The sequence below is a fragment of the Grus americana genome, chromosome Z, assembly GCF_028858705.1.
Source record: "Grus americana isolate bGruAme1 chromosome Z, bGruAme1.mat, whole genome shotgun sequence".
NCBI lineage: Eukaryota > Metazoa > Chordata > Aves > Gruiformes > Gruidae > Grus > Grus americana.
Genome location: NC_072891.1, coordinates 38,809,538 through 38,834,392, shown reverse-complemented (window position 1 = coordinate 38,834,392; position 24,855 = coordinate 38,809,538). Strand labels below are relative to the sequence as shown.

Below are 24,855 nucleotides of genomic sequence, written 5' to 3'. Positions count from 1 at the left end.
CAATCAACTAGTCCAACTGCCTGACAAATTCAGGGCTGACCAAAAGTTAAAGCATATTATTAATGGCATTGTCCAAATGCCACATAAACACTGACAGTCATGGGGCATCAACCACCACTCCAGGAAGCCTGTTCCAGGGTTTGACCACCCTCTCAGCAAAGAAATGGTTCCTAACGTCCGGTCTGATCCTCCCCTAATGCAGCTTTGAGCCATTCCCATGCATCCTGTTGCTGGATCCCAGGGAGCAGAGCTCAGCACCTCCCTCTCCACTTGCCCTCCTGAGGAAGCTGCAGAGAGCAATGAGGTGGCCCCTCACCCTTCTTTTCTCCAAACTAGACAAACCCAGAGTCCTCAGACGTTCCTCACAGGACATGCCTTCTGGCCCTTCCACCAGCTGTGTTGCCCCCCTCTGGACGCAGTCAAGGACCTTCGCATCTTAAATTGTGGGTCTCAGAACTGCACACAGTACTCAAAGCCACACCAATGCTGAATACAGTGGGATAATCGCCTCTTGTGACCGGCTGGTTATGCTGTGTTTGATGCACCCCAGGATGGTGTTTGCCCTCTTGGCTGCCAGGGCATACTGCTGACTCCTATTGAGCTTAATGCTGACCAGCACCCCCAGACCCCTTCCTGCAGGGCTGCTCTCCAGCCACTCCTCTCCCAGTTTAGACTTGTGACTGGCATTACTCCATCCTAGGTGCAGAACCTAGCATTTGTGCTTGTTAAATTTAATGCTATTGATGTTTGCCCAATGCTGCAGTCTATCTAGATCCCTCTGCAAGGCCTCTTGTTTCTCCAAAGAGTCAACAGCACCTCCCAGTTCGGTATCATCAGCAACCTTGCTTATGGTGCATTCAACTCCTGCATGCAGATCACTGATAAAAATGTTGAACAGAACTGGCCCTAGAACTGAGCCCTGAGGAACACTGCTGGTGGTGGTGGCTGCCAGCCAGATGCAGCCCCCTCCACTACAACTCTTTGAGCTCTGCCCTTCAGCCAGTTCTTCACCCAGCACGCTGTGCACCTGCTCATCTCACAGTTGGACAACTTGTCCAGAAGAATGCTGTGAGGGACAGCATCCAAAGGCGTACTAACATCCAGAAAAGCTGCATGCACCACCTTCCCTTCACCCGCTAGGCGGGTGATCTTGTCGCAAAAGTGTTATCAGATTGGTGAAGACAGGATTTTCCCTTTGTGAACCCATGTTGACTGTGCCTGATGACTGCACTGTCCTTTAAATGCCTTTCAATAGCACCCAATATGATCTTCTCCATAATTTTTCCCGGGCAATGAAGTTAGTCTAATAGGTCTGTAGTTCCCTGGGTCTTCCCTCATGCCTTTCTGGTAAATTAGAACAACATTGGCTAGCTGCCAGTCAGCAGGGACCTCCCCAGGCTCCCAAGACCTTTGGTAGATGATTGAGAAGGGTCCTGCTGTAACAGCCGCTACCTTCTCCAGTACTCCGGGATGAATCCCACCAGGCCCCATGGAGTTACAAAGATTCAGCTGATGCAACTGGTCATTTACAATTTCAGTGTTCACAAATGGAAAGTCACTGCTCCCACATGTCCTCCCACTCGGAGGACCAGGCAGCCCAAGGTCCATCACTATTAAAGGCTGAGGCAAAAAAAAGTATTAAATACCTCTGCCTCTTCTTCATCCCTATTTGTCAGGTGATTATCTTCATCAAGTATTGGTCCAGTATTTTCCTTAGATCTCCTCTTGCTCTTAACATACTCAAAAAAGAATCTTTTGTTATCTAACCCAACACTGGCCAAGTTTCAACTCTAGTTGATCTTTGGCCTTTCATGTTTTCTCCCTACACATGCGAACCACAGTTCTATAATCTTCCTGCAATACCTGACTTCCCTTCCAGAGATCATACCATTTCTTTTTCCACCTGATGTCCAAGAAAAGTTCCCTGTTCAGCCAAGCTGGTCTTCTGCGCTGCTTGCTTGACTTTTGGCACAATGGGATTGCTTGCTCCCGTGCTCTAAAATGTGGTTCTTAAAAACTGACTAGCTCTCATGGATCCCCAAGCACTCAAAAGCAGATTCCCAGGGGACAGTGCCAACTAGCTCCCTGAGTAGCTTCATGTTTGCACTTTTGTAATCCAGGGTAGCAACTCTGCTAACCTTTTTTCTCATTACACCAAAAAATTTAAACTTAAACATTTCATGATCACTGTGGCTAAAACAGTCACCTACCATTACATCCCCCATGAGTCCTTCTCTATTCACCAACAAGTCTAGAAGGGCATATTTCCTAGCTGGCTCACTGTGTACTTGTGACAAGAAATTATCTTCAACATATTTCAGGAATTTCCAAACTTGTTTGTCACAGTGGTCTGGTATTCCCAGTTGAACTCTGGAAAGCTGGTATCTCCCATAAGGACAAAGGCTGCCAACCAGAGATTTTTCCTAATTGCCTAAAGAATCAGTGCTATCATCCTGGCTGAATGAACAACAGTAGACATCTGCAACAACATCAGCTTTGTTTTCCATCCCCTTAATCCTCACCCAGGGGCTCTCAACCACATCATCCCTAACTGGAAGGGCTGTACAGTCAAACCTCTCCCTTACCTACAGTGCAACTCCTTCACCTTGCCTGCCCTGCTTATTCCTCCTGAACAGCATACAGCCCTGCATCCCAGCAGTCCAGTCGTGGGACTCATTCCACCAAGTCTCACTAACACCAACAATATCGTAGCTCTGGGAACTGACTAACGCTTCCAGTTCATACTCTTTGTTTCTCATACTGCATGTGTTGGTGTACAAGCATTTCAGGTATCCAGTGCTCCCTGCAGTGGCGTTAACATTGCTACCCTCAGGTGGTGCTATGCCATCCCATGACCTACCTCTTCTGCTGTATACCAATACAGTTTAATTCAGATGTTTATACATTGCTCCACTATACAAACTAAAACACAGCATGTAGGCATTATCCAGATCCCCTTTACAAAAAGGCAAATTTTTCATCTGAATTAAAATGCTAATACACATGCAAACTCAGATAAGTAAAGGTGTAAGTTAGTTTGAAATGGTACACTAGAGATGACAGCATTAAAACATATGACATATTTGACTTTGTCAGATGTTACTTTGAAGTGCACACAAATGGAAATGTCCTGCACTGAGATACTGACTGGATGACAACTGCTTTCAGTTGAGTCCTTCTGTACATTCACCTTTAGACTGTCTTCTCAGTATACAGCTGCACACAGAGAAGAAAATTACCATTCATATACACTATTTTGGAAATACAAATGAGTACTGCCTTAATCCTCCACACACCTAATCACTTAGGAAATGTCTAATTGCTGTGGTAAGCTTACTGCCATCCCACAGTAACCTTGTTAGGTGAGAAAAGCCCATAAAGAAGTCAGAGGAGAATTTCTTCCACAGAGGAAATGTTATCAATCTGGAAATTAAGAGAAGTCCTGTAATGGGATGTGGCTTCTAAATGTAAGGTGATAATATTTAATGCACGGTGGTCAAAATCAACAGTAGTCTCACTAGTACTGCTTTGGAAGACATTAGGGACCAGTTTCCAAGCAATTATATTGTTACTTTTTGTCTACTCTAGTGAGGAGGATTGCTAAATACAAAACGTCTCCAAGGTCTGTCTTAGCAAGACTGCAAAGTGGAGAAATTCTCTATTCCTTCAGAAAAAGAAGAGTATTAAATAAGGAAAATGGCAGGGGCTAATCTATTTAAGACGGCAAAGGTGGAAAAGAGTTGCAGTATTGTCCCTTTTGCCTAGAGGCAAAGAAAAACTCTCTTTATGTGCAAAGGAGGGTAAAGGAGCCAAAACCAGTTATAAGTGGAAAGAAAACTGCAACCATCTTAGCGCTGGGGACATAACAGCCATTAGGATCATTGGCTTATTTCAACGATCTTGATAAAGCTGTTGCAAAATTGACACCCATACCACCCCTTTCAGGAACACTGCTCACATTACATACCTTCAGTGTGTTGTCACTACTGCACAAGAGCATCGTGTTATTACTAAAAAAGGATTATCGATTAAAAAATAATGGTCATTCAGAAATCTGTTGCACTAAAACATATTTTAGTAAATAGGCTACATCCAAACAAATTTTACAAGGTTTTTTTTCCCCTCACCCACTCCTACAAAGCTTCCATGAGTTAAAGGAATATTCCACTCCAGCTTTCGAGGCTCCCAGGTGTCATTGAAATAACTCAACTGAAATAACTGAATGTGTATTTTTCATTTAGATTCAGCACAGCTCAAACCATGCTAAAAGAACACCACCCCATCAGTGAAAAACAAAATATTGTTTTTGATCTTTTAAGTCTTTGGGAGGAGGTAAAAGGATAAAAAAAAAATCCAAAACCTTCTGATAGGAAACACCTTTGAAATTGGTCTTCTTGATGCCTGAATAGTGATATTATGCTTTCAAGTATGAACAGTTTTCTTCAGTGGATAATATATGGCACACAGCTACCACCCATAAGCTTTAGTCCACACTGCTTTCTTCTTGAACTCTGCAAGAGATCTCAAGGCCAGAAGTGTAACTGTGAAGACAAGGACAAATGACATTAATTTGTGCAGTCCAGACTGGAAAGGATGTGAGAGTTTTCCTAGTCATTTTACTAACACAGGTATAGATCCAGTTCTCCTTTCACTGACTCTTTTCATGACTTTTTCACTTCCTAGCTTGACGGTTTCTGATGCTACTTCTGTTCACAAGACACGCTAGTCTCTACATCCCTCTGAAATGTGATGTTGTACTAGGCCTTTCATCTGCTTTATGGCATGTCTCCTACTGAAATCGTATCACATTATCTGCTAATTAGACCATCACTTTGAAGTGGCATATAGATCAACCAACACTGCAGAAAGTTTGAAATCAATGAGCAGTCAGGCAAAAGGTGAGATAGGAGGCACTGGAAAGGACAAAAGCACAAAGTACAATGTCTTAAGTCCTCTGTGCAATTCACTGATTGGAAATGCAATTCACTGATTCCTCAATTCAATTTGAAAGGATCATGCGTTTGGCCAAAATCCAGTAACCAAACCAGTCACATTCTAGTCATCCAGAAGGGACTTTCACATTCTAATACCTAAAAGCAAAAAAACAATGGAAAGCTCAAGGGAAATGACTTATCTCAAGGAGGACATACTGAGAATATAGTGTATATATTGGAATCCTCTGATGTACAGAGGAGTTTCTCCAATAACCCTTAGCATTTTTTCTGGTGGACATCAGCAGACACAACAGCGGAATTTTGAAATTTATCACAGAGTGACTAAAGATCGCAGACTCTCAAAACAAGGCTAATTATCCTAGTAACACAAGGAACTTACAACCAGATTTCAAGAAGCCATGTTTAGGTCCAACAAATCAAGTGATTCAAAGGAGGTGCCTTGTGTTAACAGAAAGAAGCACAAGCACACTCACTTCACTTGAGAGTGTTTGTGGTGTCCTCTTAAAATTACTTGCACAGATTGTATTCACAACCCTACATCTGTGAGCAACAGGGTGCATGCTAGTGCCACAGGACATTACTGTAATTCAAAATATCATGCACTTCCCATCTTTTTTTTCATATATATTTTCAGCAATCCTCATTCCTCTATCCTTTCTTGTCAGACCACTCTACTAGGCTTTCATTGCCTGCCTCCTATCCCTTCCCCACGTTTCAGTCCTCAGTTGTGCCTGAATAAAAGGTAATGTGATTTCTATTCTAGTACTGGAGGGTTTCTAAATAGTACGTTGCATTTTATTTTTAAGGGTGACTTCAAAAACAATTGACAGATCTATCACTGAAATACACTTGTAGGACCAGATGTACCTTTAGGTCCTTAGATCCTCAGTGGTACATAGTAAGCATCAGCAGATGAGACAGCAAATATAAGAAGGTGTTACAGATAGGAATGTTAACTTATCTGTGAAGGTTTCCTTAAAGACAAAATATAGCTCTCCTACATGTGCTAGCAGCAGAGGTTCATCTCACTTCTTTTAAAAACTGGATTTTGATCTGTACTGATAGTTATGGAAAAATAAGGACAATTTAAAATATACTACCTTTCAGCAGGTCTGTGGAAGATTTTGATAATGCTTCCTTAGGACTTTCCATCATATTGATCAGCCAGTCAATAAACTAAAGATTGAAATATAAAGGAAAATCTGAATTTTAGAGTCTCTGTATCAGAATACCACAAATTCTTTTCAGTTTGACAGGCAACATCTGATTGCTGCTAACCTCATAGTTATCTAATTAGAGGTAGTGGCCAATCAAGCTTCTGCCCAAACTATCCAAAAGCCCTAGAGTGCATCTCACTGTCGGTGCAGTTTCTCCCACAGCTGGATCTGAAACTCCCTTTGTTCCTTCTCATTACCTCCACAAGAATTCTTTTTAACGAAGAAGGCACAGTAAATAGTTTCCCTCCACCTTGCCTGTTCATGCTTTTTACCTATTACTATGATCCTTTCTTATTGGTCTCTTGTCCAAATGTTTGACTGCAAATCCTTCAGAACTCTTACTGCCTTTGTCCCTCTCTTGACCTTCCTCATTTTTCATTGTTCTTCTGGCAGCGCAGGGTGCCTGGAGGACAATGTGGTATTTCAAAATTATCAAGATGATTTTCAGGGCATAGTCTCACATTCTTCCCTAAAGCCTAATTAGGCACTTGCATATTAACAGCCCACTCCTGCATTCCTCCTACATTCTGAGTTCTGACTTCAGTGGTAACTCTGAGCACAGGAGTACACAGGAGCCAGTCCTTAACAGATTCTGGTTTGCACAAAACAGCTAACTATTAATCTATAGGTTTATAACAATATTTCCATGTATCTCAACTACAAGCAGTCTACAGTATGCTTGCCAAATTAGGCACAATTTTCCATACTTATTTTCAACTTACATTTGAAAATAAGTAACACACACTACAAACTGCACAGAAGATCTCTGATTGCCCTAAATTTCTATTGTGGTGAAGTCTGACTGAGAGGATCTGTCTTTCAGTGTTTAAAAGACTGACTTGCTATCAGCAGCTGCCAACTCTCCTCTCTCAGCTGTACCCTCTTAAGAGTTTGATTCCCAACGTTGGAATGTTTTTTGTTCTTTGCAACTTTCACATTTTACTTGAGACATTACATTCAATCTTTTGAGACAAATCATATCTGATTGCAAATAAAGAAAAACAAGATCACAAATCAGATGCAATAGATATAGAGGAAATAACTGCTTCACCTAAGACTTGAGCTGACTACTAAAAATGGGGTGCTTTCTGACTCTTGGAAAATGCTTACCACTACATGCAATTTTACCTTCTGTGTTTGTTCTTTCCAAGGCTCTTTAGCCAGCAAAAGGGAAATGCTGCTTGGAAGGAGAGTGAGAGTCTCTTGCACAGCAAGCTTGTCAGTGGGGTGCTTGCCAATGTGATCCTCAGATAGTTGCGGTAACATTGTTTGGTGCTTCCATGGTGACCAGTTAGCACTGAGGCCAAGCAGTAATGGTGCATCATGGTCAGCCCACGCCACTACAGAAGCTGCAAACAGCCACAGGAGAAAATCTATGCACTGAACAGGAAAAAGGCAAAAATGCACTTTATTAAATGAATAATACAAAAAGGAAAAAAGAAAAAAAACCCCAAATAAACCCAAACCAAACCAAAAATCCAGATGGTGGCTTGCTCTTCAAAACATCTGAAAATTTAGCTAACATTCAAAATTCAAGAACTAAAAAGCTCTTAATATTCTCTTATGCTTTCAAGCAGCATAAGCCTTTTCTAAACTCAAAATCAACTAAAATGTCTTCAGAAAGAAAAGTAAAACCACATTCTTCTAAAATAATCCTTTAGATGAAGGCTGATCCACATTTCATTTAAAATGGGGAAATAACTTCTTTACAGCAAGCTGACTCTTGAGGGAAATCAGAGATGGTCACCCTTGTGGCACTCCATAGGCTGGGAAATATTGCAGCAATGTAACAAATGCCCTTCTGATCTACGCAGCAGCTTATTTTATGTCCTTAACCAAAGACTTAAACAGCTGAACAGATGTAACAATGTACAATATTATTTCCCTAAAACTGTACAAGCCCTCTTAGAAACAGCAATTGCACAGTTTTGACCTGCTTAGACAATTGTACTGGTGAATTCAAATTTTTCCTTTAATTGTTCCAAATACAGTATACCTGAAGCAATGATTTCCTTTAGTTGCCTTTGGCTTCTATCATAATTTAAATGTCAGGATTATTTTAAAGTAAGAGTTTTAAATACACATAAATTCACAAAAATTGAGAAGAATTTCTTTATGGAGGTAAGATAACAATCTTCTAAAATACAAAATCGTGGGGAACAATGGTTGTTGTTGAGGAAGAATGTGAAATACACCAAACTCTCTTTTTTTCCTGAAAGGTGCAAATTATTTTCACAGCATGTACCTCTTTAAGATTGACTTTTTGTAAGGGTGTTGACTTGTATGCTAAATTTCTGATGTAGCCCATCAGGTCTAGCAGCCAGTCCATTCTTTTCAGCACTCCTAGAAAAAGAACAAGAACATTGAATCACATAAAATACTAGAATGCACCATTTTTCACTTAAAAGCAAGCATAGGGAATCACTATAGCAACAAAGCATTGACAATGGAAGAACAACGATCACGAATATCACCATCACATTCGATTCATGGTTGCCACTGACATAAGGCATACAGGCACTTAAACAGTACAAAAACTTTGCTTATAATGCAGGCAACAAACAGAAACAGGAATGCAGAGTGAGAGTTATTTCATATAATGGCAGCCTGCAGGTCCCACTAACCCAGCCTGAATACATGACTGCTACAGAATCCTAAAGCTTCCCTGAAGTTTTTGCGCCAGTGTTTCATCTAAGTCTAGCGCTGATGTCACTGTGTATTGGGCAAGAATGTGGGGAACACTGTGAAAATCCTCCTACAGTGCAGACAGCATCAGTAAAATACAGTCAAGGCATGCAAATAGAATCAGCCCTCAACCCAGGGATGGAACATATTTCATTGATTCAAATTCTGCTGTCCAAAATCCGTTCTACCTCCTACAAACTAATAAACATCTTCACCTTTGAGATCATGTCACTTCATACATTACTATTTCCTTGTAGTCTTTACATGTGCCCTCTTTCATGTTGCCTCCTCTTTTACCCAGAGGAGCCGCACTTTACTCATTCAAAACTCACTACTGTTTGAAGTTCTTCAGCCACAGCTGGCAGCTAAGGTATCTAGCAACACAATTGTGGTGGGTTGACCCTGGCTGGCGGCCAGGTGCCCACCACAGCCACTCTGTCACTCCCCTCCTTCACTAGACGGGAGAAAAAGTACAACGAAAAGCCTATGGGTTGAGATAAGGACAGGGAGAGATCATTCACTAATTATCGTCATGAGCAAAACAGACTGAACTTAGAGAGGAAATTCATCTAATTTATTACTAGGCTGTGGTGGGTTGACCCTGGCTGGAGGCCAGGTGCCCACCAGAGCCGCTCTCTCACTCCCCTCGTTCACCAGACAGGGGAGAAAAGGTATAACGAAATGCTTGTGGGCCGAGATAAGGACAGGGAGAGATCACTCACTAATTGTTGTCACGAGCAAAACAGACCAAACTTAGAGAGGGAATTCATCTAATTTATTATTAGGCAAAACAGAGTGGAGGAATGAGAAATAAAATCAACTCTTAAAACACCTCCCCCCACCCCTCCCATCTTCCCGGGCTCAACTTCACTCCCAGCTTCAACCTTCCCCCCCTCAGTGGCACAGGGAGACGGGGAATGGGGGTTACGGTCAGTTCATCTCATGTTGTTTCTGCCGGTTCTTCATCCTCGGGGGAGGACTCCTCTCATTGTTCCCCTGCTCCAGCATGGAGTCCCTCTCACGGGGTGCAGACCTTCAGGAGCAAACTGCTCCAGCGTGGGGTCCCCCACGGGGTCACAAGTCCTGCCAGCAAACCTGCTCTGGCGTGGGCTCTTCTCTCCACGGGTCCACAGGTCCTGCCAGGAGCTTGCTCCAGTGTGGGCTTCCCACGGGGTCACAGCCTCCTTCAGGTGCCTCCACCTGCTCTGGTGTGGGGTCCTCCACGGGCTGCAGGTGGAATCTCTACACCCCCTCATCCTTCCTCCATGGGCTGCAGGGGACAGTCTGCTTCACCATGGTCTTCACCACGGGCTGCAGGGGGATCTCTGCTTCGGCGCCTGGAGCACCTCCTCCCCCTCCTTCTGCACTGACCTTGGTGCCTGCAGAGTTTCTCACATCTCACTCCTCTCTCCGGCTGCAAAAGCTCTAACTGCTTTTTTTACTTCTTAAATATGTTATCACAGAGGCGCTGATTGGCTTGGCCTTGGCCAGCGGCGGGTCCGTCTTGGAGCCAGCTGGCATTGGCTCTATCAGACACAGGGGAAGCTTCTAGCAGCTTCTCACAGAAGCCACTCCTGTAGCCCCCCCGCTACCAAAACCTTGCCACGCAAACCCAACACAACAATGCTTTGACACTGTTCTGTGAACACAGGCAGGCAAAGATCCTTCTGACATGAAAATGAGGAGACCTCACTCTTGCCTCCCCCTCTGTTCTTGTTTCTTCCTCCTTTATCTTCCTGTGTGATTCTGCTACTTCTCTTGCATCAGCTCCAGTGCGTTATCAGACACCCTTAGCTGAGCCAGCTCAACTCATTAACCCACCAGATACCTATCTGCTATGGTTATGAAGAGGCAGAGGGCAATTTGTTTCCTGTGTTAACTCAGTGCCAGGAGTTCAGAAAAGCAAGCTATCTCCTTGGTTCAACCAGTCTCATGGGAACACACCTTTACCTACTCTGTCACACACCAGTAAGTCAGATATTAGATCTGAAGGTTAGCAGAATAGCACTATTACTGGTCTCTGATGAGCTATGTACATTTCTAACACTACCTTACATTGAAAGTCTAAAAACACTACAAGACACAGATCTAGAAAAAACTCTGGTCTGCAAACCACCTGGCTGAGATAAATGACTTGTAGTTGATCCGCAGAAACATAAAGAATTGGAGAAAAACATAAAAGCAATATTTGATACAAGTATTTGAAGAGCAGAAAAATTCTGAAGACTGAGTAGATTCTAATATAGAGAAATTTGGAAACACTTGGGTTAAAGCATCTTAAAATTATTTTAAAGGAATCTACTCTGCTGTAATCTCTACTCCACTCTTGTGAGATCCCACATGGAGTACTGCATCCAGCTGTGGGGTCCCCAGTACAGGAGAGACATGGAGCTGTTGGAGCGAGTCCAGAAAAGGGCCACGAAGCTGATCAGAGAGATGGAGCACCTCTCCTATGAGGAGAGGCTGAGAGAGTTGGGGTTGTTCAGCCTGGAGAAGAGAAGGCTCCGGAGAGATCTAATTGCGGCCTTCCAGTACCTGAAGGGGGCCTACAGGAAAGCTGGAGAGGGACTGTTTATCAGGGAGTGTAGTGACAGGACAAGGGGTAATGGGTTTAAGCTGAAGGAGGGTCGATTTAAATTAGATGTTAGGAAGAAATTCTTCACTGTTAGAGTGATGAGGCACTGGAACAGGTTGCCCAGAGAGGTTGTGGATGCCCCCTCCCTGGACGTGTTCAAGGCCAGGTTGGATGGGGCTTTGGGCAATGTGGTCTAGTGGAGGGTGTCCCTGCCCATGGCAGGGGGGTTGGAACTTCCAATCCAACCATTCTATGATGCTATGAATCAGTGTAGTGCCATTGACATCTGTTGATTTTGTTGTTGATTCTTCTTCAAGCCTGACCTTACCTGTGTTCTCATGGCTCACAATACGAGCATGATAGAAACTATGCAAAAACATCCATAAAAGATTTTCTTTCTGGTGATATCCTGCCACAGTATCAATCACAGCATTCAAGTTCATCAGAGGCAGTCTCCCTTGAGAAATTAAATACACTTTCGTGAATGTGGCCTTCTCTATATTGTTCTGCAAATACAATTGAAAAACATGTTAAATTAAAACATACTTTTCTTGAGGGAACAGTAGATGCTGAATTCCTTTTTACAAAAAAGGGAAGAAACTCTTTGAATAGTCAGCAGGCTCATTTTTCTTCAAGACAAATTTTGAAACAGAAGACTGTACATATTTAATTTTACACACTTCTAAATAGTCCAAAAACCTGCAAATCAGTACAGTTTGACTGTTTTCATACTGCTTTAAATTTTACATTGCCCTTTAAATTGAAGTGAGCCAGCTTACAGTTCTGGACAGTCAAGTGTTCTTGCAAGACAGGTTCACTGCAGTGACAAAAAGGGGTTTCTTAAATGGCGTTTTCCAGTATAAAAATAAGAACTCAAAGATTCAAGGAAATGACAGTTCAACTTCCCTAGCCTATTTAAATGCTTGATTCTTTAGTGAATCTGCCAGTAAACAGAACAACATGCTTTTATGTCATGGATGTTTATTACAATCTGAAATGATCAAGTCCTTCCAGACAGGTAATTTCCTTAGCATTTCAGCTGCTAAGTATTCCACTGCTAATTGATTCCACTGGTGAGCTAGGAGCTGAAAGCTTTTCTATTCCATTGTCATCCTTAGCCATCTTGTCCACTAGGAAACATTCTGATTGTGAATGGAGATATGGCACATTAAGTCAAGAATGAAAGGTTGTTCGGTCAAAGTATTTCACGTTTTTAACAGAAACAAGGATCCACCAGTTCAAGCACAGCTAGTCAGCGGGATGCATTTACCGTCCATTTCAAGGTTAACTGAAGAGGACTATGTCTGCTGTTTGTATCTAACAACATTCTTGTTCTGCTAACAGAGCCCTGCCTGAACTTGACCAAGTTAGACTCTCCAGCTCAAAGCTCCTAGGTGAAATCAGTAGTATTTCAGTTGCCTTGAGAAAGTTTGGGATACAGGCTCTTATCACTTTTGCTTCTCTCTGCTACCTGCAAATTAGAGCCGGAACACTCTTACTTGCATGGCAGATAAAACAATCAATGGTCTCAATGAGCTAAAACACTCTGGTGACATGAAAAATGGTAACGTGTATTTGTTTCACACAATAAAAGACCAGAAGTAAAACATCATTACCTTAGAGATCTGGACAATGTGATCAATCTCTGAATCAGCCATTTCTGAGATGCATTTTACTACATCGATATACATCTCAAGTTCGCCTCTCTGGAAATAGAAAAGTAAATGCATGTTTAGAGGTATACTGCCAGGTGTCTTCAACATCCTGGTGAGTCCAGGAATTTTGTTAATGATCACGATGAATATTTAATCTAGTCTCTAGCCTCATTTTATTTATTCTATTTTAGAAATTCTGTATTTGCTGGGGACTTCAATGTACTTAATTATTAAGGAATAATAGTATCTGAAAACTTTCAAAGAGGTTTTTTTTTAATGGAAAAGTACCTGTCCGTGGAGATATTTTCTGTAGCTAGATAGTTTCTTTAAATTACTGTGAGAGCTGAATCCTCTGTGGGGGAAAAAAACCCCCACCTTCTGATTGTTCTCTGCTTCTGTTTCAATAACATTTATTTCAGTACTAATACTGTATTTTTCCATTACCAAATCATTTATGAGCGAAAAGTGTACATTAAATTGGTTTCACAACTTAGTCATACTCTAAAGAATATCTTAAATTGCAATTATGCAGGCACGTTAACTACTATCACTAAAAATTTTACACCTACTTCACGTTTCAAATCTGATGGGTCAGTGCAAAAAGGTGGGACTTACCATCAGTAAAAATACCCAGTTACAATGTTCATACACCTCACACTTATTCCTTACCTGAACCTCATTTGGAAGGAGCTCAAATATTTTCTCCACAGACTGGCAGAGAAAGCTCCAGCAGTACTGGGCAGGGTTTGGAAGTTTCATTGCCTGCATGAGCCCCTGTAAAACACACTGGCAGACATCTGGGTTTTTTGTGCGGTTCTTCACTTCAAATTGCTGTATCAGAAACACTTCTGTAAAAGACTGTAGTTTGTCTTCTGCAACATGTTTCATCCACAGGGGCAGGGACATGAAAAGGTATTTCCGGGTTTTCATCTGAAAAGTAAAAACTTTTGCTTAGTTTCAGATTCTAGCTCTTCACTGACTTTCAACTATTGTTATCAAGGATGAAATTATAAAAAAGTGGCTCAAACACCACATAAAAAAGCACTCAAAGTCATAAATATGTCTTAATTCTTCTTCCCTCTTTTGATGAATTGCTTGAATTAAAAAGAGTTCTAACATGTCAATATTCCATTTTCCTTAAAAATTGAGTAATTTTCTTTCCATGAACCCTAGATATCATTGTACTGGCAGAACAATTGTGATTTCCCTATATGGTGCCCACTGCATTCCTACATAAAGCATACATACTGACTAGACAGCCAAGGACAGAAGTGTGGTATTCCTAGCACCATTAATATTACTAGCTAGTGAAGAAGAATTAATAACTACATTCAAGGAACCCCAAGTTTACACAGTCTGTGGCTAAGCTCATTTTGTGACCTCAAACTCCCACTGCAGTGAGGAATTGGTGGACAGAAATAAAATCTCTTTTTTTTTCAGTACCTTACCAATTATGTATCTTAAAATTGCCAAGTGTTTATATATCTATGAAGACTAATGAATTAAAAATTACAAGACAAAAATACCCCTTGAAGAAGTGGAAGAGATCATAGACATCCACAATGGATTTTCTGAGAATTGCCATGAACCTGCTCCTCAACCTGTATAAACTGACAGAACTGCATAGTTAAGTGCACTGCGAGACTCAGGGAGTTCTACATACTGTATCATGGAGTCCATGCTGTACCTCTTTAAGAAGAGCTGGAGGATAAGCCCAAATTTGATTATACAATAGGTAAGTCTGTTGACTAACTACAGAATTAAGGTAAAATTTTCAAGAAGTAACATGGTTTACTAGATCAAGAGACATTGCTGGAAGAAGCAGCCAAGCTTTTGGACAGATAGGTGGGACTTTTTTCTAAGACTATCAGTTGGTATAATAAAAGATACTTTTTCTCCCTACATGCCATGCCTTCTGACATCTCTAGGTTATCAGAGCCATAGTATGAAATGAGAGAGAGGAAAAAGGTCTTAAGTAATTTAAGCAAAACCAGTGTAGCAGATCTTAAGTCTGCCTTGAATTTCAAGTCCCCAGAATAGCCTTTCTCTCACAATAAATATTTGCTAAACAGCATTTCTGCAGAATTCTGAACCCAGTAATCCTTTTCTAGGAGAAACAGATGTGCCTCTCAGGAAGACATCCTAAACATCATCACTGAGGAATCTTATAGGAAAGAGGTGCTGAGGTCCCACAAATTTTCTGACATACATACACTGAGAGTGTAGACAAGGGGAGGTGCCACCCACATCCCCAAAAGCATTGCTGCATTTTGAGATGACTGGGCTTGTGTCACAGCCAGTTGAAGGCAGAGATGTTTGACCTCATCACCTAAAGCAGAAGAAAACAAACAGAAGTTATTAATAAATTATCTTTAAATTTGTTCTCAACTCATAAAATACAGGTATTGTTCTACTAGAGCACTACATTAAAATTTGCTTTTCTACACACGCTGCTTAAAGCTTTTAACACATACATAAGTATCCTTTTCCCACTCATGCACTTTCAGCCAGAAATCTCAGGATTTGTTCAAGCTCATTTCGATGCATTCAAGAATAAAAACGTGGCAATGGTAAGAAAAGTAAGAATTAAAAAACTCCATGCCAAATAAAGAGAAGATTTAATCTACATAGGGAGAAATGAGTCAATATTCCTTTCTTCTAAATGCATGTTCACATGTTTCTACTCTTTCATGTACCCCATGTTCATATAGTATGTCACAGAACAGAGGTTAGCCACTGTTACTGCTGTGAGCGCTTGGTTGCAGCATTCCCCAGGTTAACATGTGGAAAGACCTTATTGCCAACACAGCTTCACTAAGGGCAAATCGCGCCCGACAGTTTGGTGGCCTCCTATGATGGGGTTACAGCATTGGTGGATAAGGGAAGGGCAACTGACATCATCTACCTGGACTTGTGCAAGGCATTTGACACTGTCCCGCACAACATCCTTGTCTCTAAATTGGAGAGACATGGATTCGATGGATGGACCACTCGGTGGATAAGGAATTGGCTGGATGGTCGCACTCAAAGAGTTGTGGTCAATGGTTCAATGTCCAAGTGCAGAACAGTGACAAGTGGCATCCCTCAGGGGTCGGTACTGGGACTGACACTGTTCAACATCTTTGTTGACGACATGGACAGTGGGATCGAGTGCACCCTCAGCAAGTTTGCCGACGACACCAAGCTGTGTGGTGGGGTCGACACGCTGGAGGGAAGGGATGCCATCCAGAGGGACCTTGACAGGCTGGAGGGGTGGGCTCGTGCAAACTGCATGAAGTTCCACAAGGCCAAGTGCAAGGTCCTGCACGTGGGTCAGCGCAATCCCAAGCACAACTAGAGGCTGGGTGAGGAATGGATTGAAAGCAGCCCTGAGGAGAAGGACTTGGGGGTATTGATTGATGAGAAGCTCAACATGAGCCGGCAGTGTGCGCTTGCAGCCCAGAAAGCCAACCGTGTCCTGGGCTGCATCAAAAGCACTGTGACCAGCAGGTCGAGGGAGGTGATCCTGCACCTCTACTCCGCTCTTGTGAGACCCCACCTGGAGTACTGCGTCCAGCTCTGGGGGCCCCAGTACAAGACAGACATGGAGCTGTTGGAGAGAGTCCAGAGGAGGGCCACGAAGATGATCAGAGGCCTGGAGCACCTCTCCTGTGAGGACAGGCTGAGAGAGTTGGGATTGTTCAGCCTGGAGAAGAGAAGGCTCCAGAGAGATCTAATTGCGGCCTTCCAGTACCTGAAGGGGGCCTACAGGAAAGCTGGAGAGGGACTGTTTATCAGGGAGTGTAGTTACAGGAGAAGGGGTAATGGGTTTAAGCTGAAGGAGGGTCGATTTAGATTAGATGTTAGAAAGAAATTTTTTACTGTGAGGGTGGTGAGGCACTGGAACAGGTTGCCCAGAGAGGTTGTGGATGCCCCATCCCTGGAAGTGTTCAAGGCCAGGTTGGATGGGGCTTTGGGCAATGTGGTCTAGTGAAGGGTGTCCCTGCCCGCAGCAGGGGGGTTGGAACTAGATGGTCTTTAAGGTCCCTTCCAACCCAAACCATTCTATGATTCTATGATTCTATATAGAGCTTATAATGGTTATGGAAACCTTATTGGTTTCTCTTTCAAGTCCCCTTAATGACTGGCACAGCCTGTTTCTTAATAGAATAACTAGTCATAAATACATTCAAGAGGTACTTTGAGCAATGGCATGGCTTCCATGTAGTACATGAGTGGTACAGCAACATCCAGACAAACAATTTAAGTATTATACTAGCATTTGACCCATTAGACAGATGATACATTACTGTTAAATGTCAGCATAAAACTTAAATATGTGCTTTGCAATTTAAAATGTTCTTTCAGTAATGAAGATCACAATCTATATAGTATGAGTTTTATAAAGTTCACTAACATTAGTGCATGAACAAAGCAAATACTTAAGAGTCTAGTATGACGCTCTTTGACATAAAATATCTTATATGGGAAGTTAAGTAATTTGCAGAACAGGGAAAGGGTGAAATTGTAACAAGATACTTTGGTAACCCGTTCAAAAATTCTCTCTAACTTGGATTGCGAAGACACAGGTTACGATTTGCCTATGACTTCACTGCAGAGCACTACTGAATAGCAAATAATAAGGTACTATTTCAATCATGTCATATGGTTTCTGCTCAGCAACAACTGCAATAAACCTTGTAAGATGGGTAAGCAATCTGTTGTCTTCAAGATGTTTATAGATGAACAAATCTTCACAGCAGACTCTGTGAAACATTTAAGGTTCATAAAACCAGTCATGAATTCTCAGGCATGAATAACAGTGAACTAAAGAATCTGAGAGAATTAAGCATATAGTCTAATTTTCGTTAAAATATTAATGATATAGCTGTTCCGGAAAAAGTGTGTTAGAGTGCTATATTTCTAGGTGGACTATTAGGTAATAATACCTAAAATGTATAAAAATGTAGACTATGATGCTGTCTGAAGTCAATGAAAACATAGCCACAAAAAACGATGTACTGTTTCCTCTGGAATTCCCCTGATTTACAAAAGTAAGACTCCTAAGTGAAAAACAGGAATAAAAAAATCCCCCATACATTTAACTAGTTTCAGCTATTCATAAGATTGCACACAAATTTGCATCAGCATGGAGTGCAGAGCTCGGTATAGGAAATTCTTTCACTTATTCTGCCAGGAGACGTTACAATCAATTGCAAGAATTCCAAGTAAAACAGAAATTACAGTTCAAGTATACACAAAAAATGCTTAACGTGTAGCCAAATCTTTCTGTATGTAGCAAGTAGTTGTTCCTCACAGGGCAGTTCAATGATTTCTAGTGCTTATACAAGCACTCTGTCTCAGTAAAATAAACACCAGAAAGAAATGAGAACAACCTTCCATGTTCTGGGCTCTACAGCACATCAATTTAAACACAACAGCACTTGCCCAACCCAGTTGTAAAAGAATCTGCAAGGCCAGTAATAACAGTTACATAAATCAGGAGAAACAAAACTCAGTGGAATCAAGCAAGGGAATACAGAACTTTGCACAGTAGTTTGTTGGGGTTTTTTAAAGGAAATGAGTCTGAAAGTCAGACACTTTTATCAACCAAAACAGGCATGGACAGATATCCTGAGCAGAAAAATATCATACAAGCTGTCCAGCGTAATACTTCAGGATCAAAGCTATGCTCCAGCATGAAGAGAAAATGCTCTTAGAAGCACTGACAAAATCAGGATCATGATGGAAGAAAGGGATATGCTTTCCTCTGTCACCCAGTGTAATTTAGTAGAAAATGTGTTTCAAACTAGTGATAGCTAAATGTGCTACAGAGCAGTTCAAATTTGTGATAAAGCTGCCTGCACAGACACAGGCACTGAACCAGCATTTAGTGGGTGCTGAAAATGAGATACAATTAGAGTTTCATGATGGGCTCTTCTTATTGTAAATAGTTCAAATGAAAAATTTGGTCCAATTTCACAAGCGTTTTAGGGAACTTCCAATACTGTTCCAAACTTCTCAGCTCTGATCTTCTCTAGTCTTTTCTTGAGTTAAACCGTGTTAACACAGTGACCACAAATACATGCTTGCAAACATTAAAAAGTTGGTCTTCAAAGCATAATAAACACTTCAAAACCTGGAATAACTTCAAGCCCCAAAGTATGCTTTAAAGTCTGTGAAAGCTGTGTTAGTAAAGAAGTCGTGTGACAAGTACAAAAAACTTAACAGAAAACTATTAATCTTACCAAAGTTTAGCCTCATCAAAGGAGAAAGAATGGATGCCCAGTTTACAGGTGGATACTGATGGCTTTCTCCAACTAATGCAATGGGTGCCAGTGCTACTTTTACCAGCTCAGCTGGGACGGATTCAGGGCCTACAACAGAAGATTCAGTCACAGTCTGAATTTTACATGCACACATTTGGCTAGACAGCTCGGGAAAAAATGTGAACACTGCACTGAAGACCAATCTGTAGTGAAAAACTGAAAAGCATTACAAAATTACTGTTATTTCTTTTTGATTCTGAGAATTAGCTATCTCTTGTTTGTAATCAACAGTTGTATTTTTAACATTAATGTCCTATCAAAAAAGGCTTTTTGTTACTGATAAACTTTCTGGTTCCTTCCTCTTGAACCAATTTGTGAGTTAATTACAGATATTCCTCATCTTGTAGGGTAGGATTTTTGCATTTAGGAAGAGAATAGGAGAACAGCGAAGTTTTCTGACACTGCTCTCTTTCCCCATCCTGTAGGTGCAGGCCACAAAAATTGTCAGACAGGTGCTAACTTTTGTTACATTGTGTGTTACTTAAACATAGGGAGGTAACTCAGTGAAAGTCCTCCCGAAGGCAAGGCATGGGCTATTTTTACCTCCACTGGAAGCAAAGCCTGCTTCACAGGACAGCAGTGAGCTCACTCAGCTCCACATAGGAATAATCTCTTCTGCTTCATCTCCCTTAAGACTGCACTCCAAGACACCTCTCTCTTCCTAGCACTGCTCATGCAAGAGCATAATTTCTTCAGGTTCCTTTGCATTTATCACACACAGAATCATAGCATGGTTTGGGCTGGAAGGGACCTTAAAGATCATCTAGTTTCAATTCCCCCTGCCATGGGCAGGGACACCCTCCACTAGACCACATTGCCCAAAGCCCCATCCAACCTGGCCTTGAACACTGCCAGGGATGGGGCAGCCACAGCTTCTCTGGACAACCTGTGCCAGTGCCTCACCACTCTCACAGTAAAGAATTTCTTCCCCATATCTAATCTAAATGTACCCTCTTTCAGTTTAAACGCATTACCCCTTGTCCTACCACTACATGGCCCTGTAAACAGTCCCTCTCCAGCTTTCCTGTAGGCCCCTTCAGGTACTGGTAAGCTGCAATTAGATTTCTCTGGAGCCTTCTCTTCTCCAGGCTGAACAACCCCAACTCTCTCAGCCTGTCCTCACAGAAGAGGTGCTCCAGCCCTCTGATCATCTTCGTGGCCCTCTTCTGGACTCGCTCCAACAGCTCCATGTCTTTCTTGTACTGGGGACCCCACAGCTGGACGCAGTACTCCATGTGGGGTCTCATGAGAGCGGAGTAGAGGGGCAGAATCATAGTAGTAACCCATTTGAATACTGCTACAGAGAATCTTAACCTAGAATCACTGAAATAAGGGGCAACATAAAGTTTGCCTGATGATGGAGTATTCCTGTGGATACCTGCTAATGCTCAAAATAATTTGACTTTCATTCCCACACGGAAGATACATGATCTCACAAACAAAGAGGGAAGGGGAAAGGGAAAAGTTTTAAAAAGTCGTAAAAATTCAGTGGAGAAAACTAAAGACCTAACCACACAATTCTACTTCATGTTTTCGAGTGTTATTAAATTTCTTTCTTTTAGAAATTAAACATCCCACATTAGTGAAGTTTCAATTAGTATTAGAAAAGTCCTCTTAGGAAATAAAAGCGGGTTATTAGGGTAACCTTTTATAGTCATAACGAATTTCCCAAAGGGATACTGTAGTTTGATTCCTTCTTACCTTTCTTTCCACTTTCAATGGCAAAGTCAATAGCTGCCCTGATAAAGCTGTTTTCAGGCAAGTAACTAAAATCTGGAGGAACTGTGAAGACAAAAAGACTGTTTATATACTAAAACATGTCAGCAGAAATTATAACTTACAGGTTCCACATAAATTCAAAGGCCAAACTGAGCTATGTTTGAGCTAACTAATTATGTAGGTGACTCAAAGTATTTAGACCACAAGATTATTGATAGATGCATTGGCCTTTCCACTTTGAAGGCAAGCTAAACATTTGTGTTGGTGAAAGATGTCAGGTATGAAAAAACAAATTCATTGACCAACTGAAAAGCCATGGATAAGAACTTCCTTAAAATGTATCAGCCACTGGAAGGCAGGCTTTAAAAGGGAGAGCTTCAAAAGCTTACTAAGTTTAATACAACAGAGAGATTCCATATCTATCTAATCTGAGGCACATGTGCCAAGATTATACAAAAGTAGAAACTCCAAGAATCTTTTTTCTGTGATGAAGAAGTTTATCTACACTACACTTCATATTGTTGGTTCCCAATTTCGTTCATAACGAAATGAACAGCTTCCACTTCATTAGTTCCCTCCAATTACTGGCATTTTATCAATGGTGTAATCCTACTTTTATTTTATCAATGAATATTGAAAAAACACCAGAATGTAATGATGCATTGTCAGAATATGAATTTCTGTGGTAATTGCTACACTGAAAGGGCACAGAAAGCTAGTTTTTTTTACTTCAGCTAACCAGAGAAGATCTCTTCTGGAAAAATACTTTTGAAAAGTCAGCTTGCTCTTGTTATGATTCAGTTTTTAAGTGTTGACTTTTTTATACCATGGGAAGTGCTACAACAGTGAGTAGATTAATCAGTTCTCAGGGCGTGGAGTGGATAATGTAGATGTCAAATGCACGTGCCATATGCAGTGTAAAACTTCTTTATAATTTATTCTATAAAAGAATAAAACCAGAAGCAATATACAAGTTTGACCAGAACAACTTAGAACCTTACTTTGATACTGCAAGTAAAAGTGGATGGGGGGATCCTCTTCAGCACACTGATTCCTGCTTCACATTCCAATCTTTAGGTCTAGCACACATAGCACCATAAGGTCTCTGATTCAAAGGCTGTCATGTCATTTAATAGGGCTGCAATGTTTACCCTATCTCGCCTAATGTGTCCCTTGCTGCCTTTTTAGCTAGGTGCTACTTCTATGTGTTCTTTAAGCAGCAATAATAAAGCATCTTACCGGATGCCCTGTTCTGAGTAGAAGACAAACAGGACATATGAAGACGTCCCAAAAGTCCTGCTGCATTTGTCTGAAGGCCAACCTGCCCTGAAAAACTGATTATCTGTTGAGACAAAATAAACTGCTAGTTAGACAAATTTCCCTACATTGCCTCATTCAAGCTGGACACAGACATTATGCAGTTTCTTTAAACAGATTTGACCTGTCTGTGCAAGGTGTAACTGTACTCTAGTACTGCATTATCCAAAGCAGGAAACAGAGGCTGCCTTCTTACCTGTGTAAGGGCTCTGATGACTTCGTTCAGCTTACTTTGAAATTGGGAGGACTGGATGCTCTCAGATTTCAGCTGCCAGAGAAAAAGAAAAAACAAAACCATGATGTGAATTTTATAAGGGGAAAAAAGGAATTACCAATACAGAGGACAGGTGCTGCAAAGACAGATTACATTTGCACACATGCCTTTTTGTTGGGGAGTGGGTGAGAAAAGGAGAAAGCCTGCATGGCTTTCCTCTTCCCCAGTGGCACTGCACATGGGCTATATGATGGGAAAAGGGAACAGACCTCATTTTACACATCGTAACTCTATCCCACTTGGTTCATACCCAACATGACTCACAATTGCATAAATGGGATGCCCTGGTATATAACCACTGCTGTAAGGACGCAGAGGATGTCATTCCGTCTTGCCTTCTAACCAAATTTCTAGAAGAGATAAAGGTACCATTTCCTTGCATGTTCTCACCTGTATCATGCCTCCTTCAGAGCCCACCAGTGCAACCAGCCCACTGACAGCAGCTAGACGCTGCATTGTTGGAGAGCCCTGGAAGTGTAATTCAGGATCAGTGAGTCAATGGGGTCACACAACCCTACTGTTTCTTCCAACTTAAAAACCATGACTGCTGTCACTTTTACACCTCTCATTCCACAACCTTTTCAGGTCAGCCTCCAACATCCTGGATAATTATTCATCCCTCTCTTGGTGAATGAAAGACTTTATATGGAGCTTTCCCCATCTGAAATCATCATGCATTTCTCCCTGACAAATCACTTTCTTCTAACAGTTTGTATTCCACAAAATATACCATTACAATTCAACTCCGAAACACTGTTTCTTTATTGATACTTACCTTCAGCTGCAATCTTAATGTGTAAGTTGAGAGTCTGATTTCAAACATGCAATTTTTGTTACAATGAGATAAATTAAAATTATCGTAACAACTGAGGCACTATAATCACCATTCTGTTAGTCTAATTTTGACAAGTAGCACCTAATTTCACAAGGCATCTTCATTTAATAACCTACATTTTAGCCTTGGATATTGCATATTTAGCTTTTAATAACCTACATTTAGCCTTGGATATTGTTCCAAATTAGTAAAGATGTCCAAATTAAGAACTCATGGAAATAAACATTTCCCATCAATCATACAAGCAGAAGAGAAATAGCTGGTTTTTTTCTTTAGCAAACAGTCCAAAGATGTATTTTTGCTTCCAAATATCAATCAAACAGCATGTTTAGATAGTCCTAACTTTTCCTAGCATGACAATTGCAGAGGCAAGGAAAATTATGCCCCTACTGTTCATTTAAAATCACACCTGCACCCCCACCCCCTCCTGCAAAAAACAGGAATTCAGACTGCTTTACCTCTGCAAGCACAATTTTCATCCAGGCTGGCAGTAGTCTGTTACTCAGGTCTTCAGCTTTCCCATGACCACAAGCTGACAAGCCATGTACTACTGCACCTAGAGCTAAAGCAAAACTGTGGGTCTGTAAGGTGAAAAAAGCACATTAAAACCCAGATCTTTCAAAGGATTCTGTATTCTTTTTAATACTTATTATTGAAAGATTACTTAAATATTTATTATTTCCCAATAATTAGAAGTAATGTCTTTGTCTAAAACACTGGATGCTTTCTTATTTCAAGTATTTTCTTATGTCAAGTGACATAGGATTTTCTAAGATTAAATACTGGCACATAGATTGTTCTGCAATATTTTGCAGACTTGCTGATATGGAGATAAAAAACTGTAGCAAAGGTAGTTTGTTTTGACTTCCTATGTTCCAGATAACATTCTAAACAGTTGATTAGTGTAGTAGCAGGCTTTGATTCAAAACGGTTGCTTGGCAAGCATTTAACAAAAAAGAACAAGCACTGAAATATGGAGATTGTTTTTGGCATTTTTAGAGGGTAACCCTGGGACACTAGGGATGAAACAGACACCTGGAGAAAGCTGTGGCTATGATGCACTGTCTGGAGGCTAAGGGAAAGCAAAAATTCAGAAGAGCACAATAGACGTATTTTCCTACAAAGAAAAAGAATCTGAAGAAACATGTTATAAAAGAGACAAAAATTGGCAGGACGCAAGGATTAAAGACATGAAGAACTCAAAAGTACCAACTTCCCTTCTAAATGCAATCAAACATATAAAATCTGTTTTTATTTCACTGTGTGGTAATTGCTATACACTTGCAGACAATGCATCAATGCATCAGGTGGTAGT

At 41.2% G+C, this 24,855-nt stretch overlaps 1 protein-coding gene across 8 annotated transcripts in view; it reads right to left on the bottom strand.

Moving 5' to 3' along the window:
• Nucleotides 1-4,210: 4,210 nt before the first annotated feature.
• The window catches only part of FOCAD (focadhesin), a 136,007-nt gene continuing 115,362 nt past the window's right edge, over nt 4,211-24,855 (bottom strand). For 7 of the 8 annotated variants that reach the window (XM_054809384.1, XM_054809385.1, XM_054809390.1 and 4 more), the window contains 14 exons: nt 23,999-24,121; nt 23,096-23,173; nt 22,628-22,699; nt 22,354-22,456; nt 21,097-21,177; nt 19,315-19,443; nt 15,301-15,416; nt 13,757-14,017; nt 13,049-13,138; nt 11,761-11,938; nt 8,418-8,515; nt 7,301-7,552; nt 6,056-6,131; nt 4,211-4,541 (listed from right to left, as the gene is read on the bottom strand). In XM_054809384.1, coding sequence (XP_054665359.1) covers nt 4,468-4,541; nt 6,056-6,131; nt 7,301-7,552; nt 8,418-8,515; nt 11,761-11,938; nt 13,049-13,138; nt 13,757-14,017; nt 15,301-15,416; nt 19,315-19,443; nt 21,097-21,177; nt 22,354-22,456; nt 22,628-22,699; nt 23,096-23,173; nt 23,999-24,121 — 1,731 coding nt within the window. In that variant the 3' untranslated portion in view covers nt 4,211-4,467. The remainder of the gene's footprint in view (nt 4,542-6,055; nt 6,132-7,300; nt 7,553-8,417; nt 8,516-11,760; nt 11,939-13,048; nt 13,139-13,756; nt 14,018-15,300; nt 15,417-19,314; nt 19,444-21,096; nt 21,178-22,353; nt 22,457-22,627; nt 22,700-23,095; nt 23,174-23,998; nt 24,122-24,855) is intronic. The other variant, XM_054809391.1, reaches the window with a different exon arrangement.